The following is a 5578-nucleotide window of genomic DNA, read 5'->3' as shown; positions in this document are numbered from 1 at the left end:
TAGAATGTCTGTCCCGCGGCGGCACGTGAAAATATGACATACGCAAACTGAAGATAGACCATTAAAGTCATCCCAGAATTAACACTTTACTCGTAAATGATTTCATGGTTACGCGTATCCCGAGTAACTTATTATGGCATCCGAGGCTACGTATAGCAATGATACCGACCCGACGCGACTCCTGTCACAGATGGTGCGCTGATCAGCGTCTGGAGAGAACGGCCTTTTTTCCTCGCGTGGATCTGCACGGCAGGCAGGTGCAAGGCAGGTGCAAGGCCAGCCGAAGGATGCGATTCTGCAGTGTCTCCAGCTTCTTCAGGTTCGTGTCGGCGGCGTTCCCCCAGACGACGGCGGCGTATTGGAGTACAGGGCGGAGCAGCGCCTTGTAGAGAGTGATGCCCAGACGCGGTGGTAGTCGGGAGCCGGGGTTCAGCACCGGGCACAGGATGCGAAGCCGGTTCCGCACTTTGGCCTTCACTTCGCGGATGTGCGGAACCCACGTGAGTCGGCGGTCGATGGTGACGCCGAGGGACGTCACGGGACAGGGCTGCCACCGACGGTGAGCGGTTGCAGACCCGCAGGAACGAGTCGCCTGGTGACGATCAGGAACTGCGTCTTGGCCCCATTGAATTGTAGACGCCACTTGACGGCCCAGACTGCCAGGGTGTCAACGACGAGCTGCAGACGGCGGCGCATGACGGCGGCATTGAGGCTCCTCGTATATAGAGCCGTGTCATCCGCCTACAGGGCGAGCCGCACACGGTCGATCTTTGGCGCATCAGAAGTGTACAGCGAATACAGGAGTGGTCCCAAGACCGAGCCCTGTGGCACATCGGCGTTGATGCAGCGGACGGAGGACAAGCCATGCGCGGCCCGCACATGGAAGGTCCTATCGGCAAGATAGGAATGGATGAGACGGACTTGCGACGTCGGGACCCCAAGTTCAAAAAGTTTGAACAAGAGGCCGCGGTGCCACACACTGTCGAAAGCACGCGACACGTCCAGGAACACCGCGCCGAAGAACTCGCGCTGCTCGAGGGCGACGAACGCATCTTCCACTAGCCATAGGAGTTGGTGAACTGCCGAGTGGCCCCTGCGAAAGCCGAACTGCTCATCGGGCAGGAGGCCTTCCTCGTCAACGTGGCGCTGCAGCCGCCTGATGTACACCCTTTCAAACACCTTGAAGACGGCCGGCAGTAAACTAATAGGTCTGTAGTTCGCGGGCTGATGCAGATCCTTCCCCATCTTCGGAATTGCCAAGATCTCTGCTTGCTTCCAGGACTGAGGAAAACTGCAGGACCGGAGGATTACATTAAAGACGGCGGCGAGATGAGTGATAACCACAGGTGGCAACTTCTGGATTAGGGCGTTGGAAACCTCGTCTGGGCCCACAGCTTTCCTGGGGTTCAGGGCACGCAGGATGGACGACACCTCCTCCGCCGTCGTCTCTTCAATGACATCGTCGTCGCGTGTCTCCAAGTAGCGTGGGAGCCGGTCAGCAACCAGGTCGTCGTGGACAGCGTCGGTCGGGTCTTCGATCGGCGTAAACGCAGCCTCAAAGACGTCTGCGAGGGCATCAGCCTTCGCAGCTGGTTCGCAGACAGCCTGGCCATGGACCAGCAGCGGAGGGATACGTTGCGTGCGGCGTAGGAAACGCTTCGTCGTCTGCCAGACCGTGCCATCGTCAAGACAGAGGGTGACGACCTTGTTATTCCAGTCGCGATTGCGATGGTTGTCAATGGCGACCCAGATGTCCCGCCGCATCCTGTTGAGGAGGCGCTTCGTGTCGGCATTTCTTGTCCGCTGCCACTCCCGGTAGATCCGGTTCTTCTCAGTGATGGCCGGAAGGATGTCCGGTGGCAGCTGGCGGGAGTAGTCAGGCGGAGTGCGAGGTCGGGGCGGCGTTGCTATGTTGGCAGCGTCGATCGTGGTGGCCGCAAAGTGCAGAAGTGCTGCGTCCGCTCCAGCTTCCGCAGGGGGCGGCGCGGCGGCGAGTGAGTCCGTCACGGCTGCTTGAAACCTGCCCCAGTCGATGCCAGCAAGTGAGATGCCTCGCCTGGGCTGTTGCAGGGCGTCTAAGTCGATATCGAAAACCACTGGGACATGATCAGAAGACAGAGCAGTCCTCGTCATGGCGGTGACCTGATGAGGGATGCCCTTGATGACCGCGATGTCGATTATATCCGGGAGGCCACAGGCAAGGAAGATTGTCGGATCGTACGGCCCCACCACAAGCGCATGGTGGCGTTCTGCTGCCCGGAGCAGGCAGCGGCCAGCGGCATTGGTGATCCTGGAGTTCCAGGAGACATGTTTACTATTGAAGTCCCCGGCGACGAACACCTGCCCCCTCAAGGAGAGCAGAGCATCGATGTCAGCAGGGTCCAGTGGACGAGACGGCGGTCGATAGGCAGCGACGAACGTGATGGCGCCCGCCGAGGTGTGAACGACGACACCAGTGGCCTCCAGGGTTGCCAGTGGTGGAAGTTGTATCACGTGATGACGAATGCCATTGTGGACGCAAACGGCTGTCCCACCACCCGCCGTCAGTCGATCGGTACGATAGCTGGAGTAGTTGGCCGCCCTGACGTCGACCCCAGGCTTCAGGTGGGTTTCATTGATAAGGCAGACGTCGACGGCTTCATCTCGAAGAAATTGGCGAAGTTCACCAGCTTGAATGCGGACGCTGTTGGCATTCCACGCGACGACCGTGAGCCCTCTAACGCTGCCCATGGTGCAGCTGGTGAGTGTTGACAGCAGTCGGGGCCAGAGAGGCCATCGGCACTGCAGCGGTGAGTTGCTGCGACAGGACTTCAATCAACTTCGTAGCACTGGTCACCAAGACAGTGAGCTGAGCGACGAGGTTGGCCAGGTCAGCGGTGGAGGCAGCCGGCGCGGCCCCATCGCTGGAAGGGGAGGCTTGGCTGACTCGCTTGGAGAGTCCACCTGGGGCTGCTCGACTGACGGTGCTGAGGGCTGGGTACCCACGGGGCGCTGACCCCCGCAGAGGCGATTGGCGGGGCGCGGTCCGGCCGACGTCCCGGGAGAGGCAGTACCCGGGTCCGCCACTAGCAGCTGTGGTGGAGGCGCAGGAGCCTCAGGTATCGGCACGGCATCGGACACGGCAGGAGCAGGAGCAGCCGGGACGGCGGAGGGCGCCCCTGACGTTGCCGCCGCGAAAGAGACGCCGGGCCGTCTCATTGCTGGCTTCTTCGGACGCGGCGCTGGTGTTTGGCCACGTTGGCGAGCGATGGCACGCTTCCACACCTCACACCCACGATAGCTGGCCACGTGAGCACCGCCACAGAGTGCACATGTCGGCTTCTCGGTGGGGGGACAGGGACACGCACTTCCTGCGTGGGCGTCGGCGCATTTAACACATCTGTCCGGCATAGAGCAGTGGCGCGTGACGTGATTGATCCCCAGGCAGCGAAAGCACTGCACAGGGCCTCTCCTGGAGCGAAGATCTTCGGTCTGAACCGGAACGTCGGCGACCCCCGTCAATTGGTATAGTTTGCGGTTCTCCACGGTGTCGGAGCAGACGACCAGGAGGAGCGGCATATCATCGCGCGATTTAGGCGACTTCTTCTTCACGACTGCCCGTATGTAGAAGCCCAGGTCAGCGAGTTCGCGATGCAGGTGATCGGCTTCCATGTTGACTGGGAGGTCCCGGATTACGATCTTCAAGACCTTGTCAGGTGCGGAAGCGTGGGTATAGAACGGGACACCACGCTCAGACGCCTCCTGAGTGACCCGGCGATAGTCGTCAGCAGTGCGGAGTGTGATACTGTACAGGTCTCGTCCGGCAGGCTTCACGGCCGTTGTCCAGCTGCGCAACAACTTCTGCAGTTCCCCATAGGGTTGCCGAAACTGGAGGACCACCGGCGGAAGATGGGAGTTTTGCTTCGGCGCAGGATCGCGCGGCAGCTGGTCCGGCGCGTCAGCGAGCGCGTCGAATGAGTTGGCGACGGCAGTTGGAAGCGTCGTCGATGACTGCATGCGTCTTGCAGTGCGCCGGGCCGGGACAAAACCATCAGCGTCAGGGGCGAAATCTTGCTTGGCTCTCTTCTCGATCGGTGAGCTGCGAACAGCGGACGTCGCGGCTGTTGCCCTCCTCTTCTGTTTCCCACTTCGTCCGCGTGGCTGAGGGGCGGTGGACCTCTCATCTTCAGAATCGGGGAGCGAAGCAGACAGCGCTGTCTTCTAAGTTTCCGGAGCTGTGTCCACCAAATCCATAGCCATAGCACTGGTCGTCATAAGTGGGGGGCCAGGTGGGGCCGCCGACGGCGCAAGCGCGGCCGGACGGCGATCTGCCACACCCTTCGCGTCGCTAGTAAGCGCAGGTACGTCCTTCTCGCGGCTGCACATCTCAGCGACCCGTACGTGGTGTCCTTGTCCCTTTTTTCCTCACGCAGCGTTCTTATATACAAAGCCGCGGTGCGGACGGCTAAGGGAACGGCTGATTAATACCGCTGTTCTGACTAGACGCTGTACCAGTAACGCACCACATTAAGTTATTAAATAAATCATTGCTTCCTTTGCTGATGGCCAATGAAGCTCTCAGTTTAAATGTGCAATCAGCACACAGGTAAGTAATTATAATAAAAGTCTGACATGGCTCAGTCAAATATTTTGGGCGAGGGAATCAATTTAATTACACTACACGCAGTAGACGAGCTCTGAACTTGCTCTTTTGAGATACGCTATCGCTATAGTTTTATAGTTATTCAGTTGAAACTTCTTACATCTTTATGATTGTAGCGAATCTCCATTCTAATTAAATTTAAACCTCCTAGCTTTATTTATTCACCTACTTAATATATCTTGCTTTCTTAATTTTTAAGACAGAAACCAGAAAATCATGAATTTCAACTAAAATTTTAATTTGTGAGTTCCAGAATACTGTTTCTACTAAATTATTATGCAAACGGAATCTAAATACGAATTTTTAAGTTTCTAGCTCTTTTCTGTTGCGCCAATGATTTTTACAGAAAAGCGTCCAAATTTCGAAAGTGGTTAAAGTTATTGCACTGATATTCAATACATACTGATTTAGTATTACTCCTGACATGCTAGCAACGTTTCAAGTTATTTACTTGATTTTTAAAGTATTGCGCAACATTTATGACGTCAGAGCTAGTTACAGTGGACTGGCTTGCACATAATGGAATGACTGATGTGAATTTTATACGGCGTGAGTAGGCTGCTTCCCTACAGCTGCACAACACCTGTGAGTGGACAGTAGTTGACAAAACGATCATGCAGAACTAGAGCACATGCTGTAATGAGATCTGGGAAATTTGTTGAAGATTCAAATTCAAAATTCAATCTGTACATCTACCGGTCCTGATTCAATTATCTCATTCTGTTTTGAGCAGTCAATCACGATTATTGGTGCCAGCTTCTTGAAATTCTGTGGACTGAGTAGTTATCCCTCATTTTCAACTCCTTCATAGTAAGATGCACGGAATCTTGCATACATGTCTAATGCTAGACTGTGTACATTGCTGTCCCACTGTAGATGTAAATTTTCGTATGGATAGTATTCCGAATTCAAGTAGACTCTGGCGTTAGTTAACTT

At 55.8% G+C, this 5578-nt stretch overlaps 1 protein-coding gene across 1 annotated transcript; it reads right to left on the bottom strand.

The window, feature by feature from the left end:
* Positions 1 to 2832: 2832 nt before the first annotated feature.
* Positions 2833 to 3198, bottom strand: LOC126355432 (WAS/WASL-interacting protein family member 1-like). Its single transcript, XM_050005740.1, has one exon. The coding sequence runs from the start codon at positions 3196 to 3198 to the stop codon at positions 2833 to 2835; it is 366 nt and encodes a 121-aa protein (XP_049861697.1).
* Between the last annotated feature and the right edge of the window lie 2380 nt (positions 3199 to 5578).

The sequence above is a fragment of the Schistocerca gregaria genome, chromosome 3 (genome assembly GCF_023897955.1).
Source record: "Schistocerca gregaria isolate iqSchGreg1 chromosome 3, iqSchGreg1.2, whole genome shotgun sequence".
NCBI lineage: Eukaryota > Metazoa > Arthropoda > Insecta > Orthoptera > Acrididae > Schistocerca > Schistocerca gregaria.
Note: the sequence above shows the minus strand (reverse complement) of the source record. Positions and strands in the feature narration are given on the sequence as shown.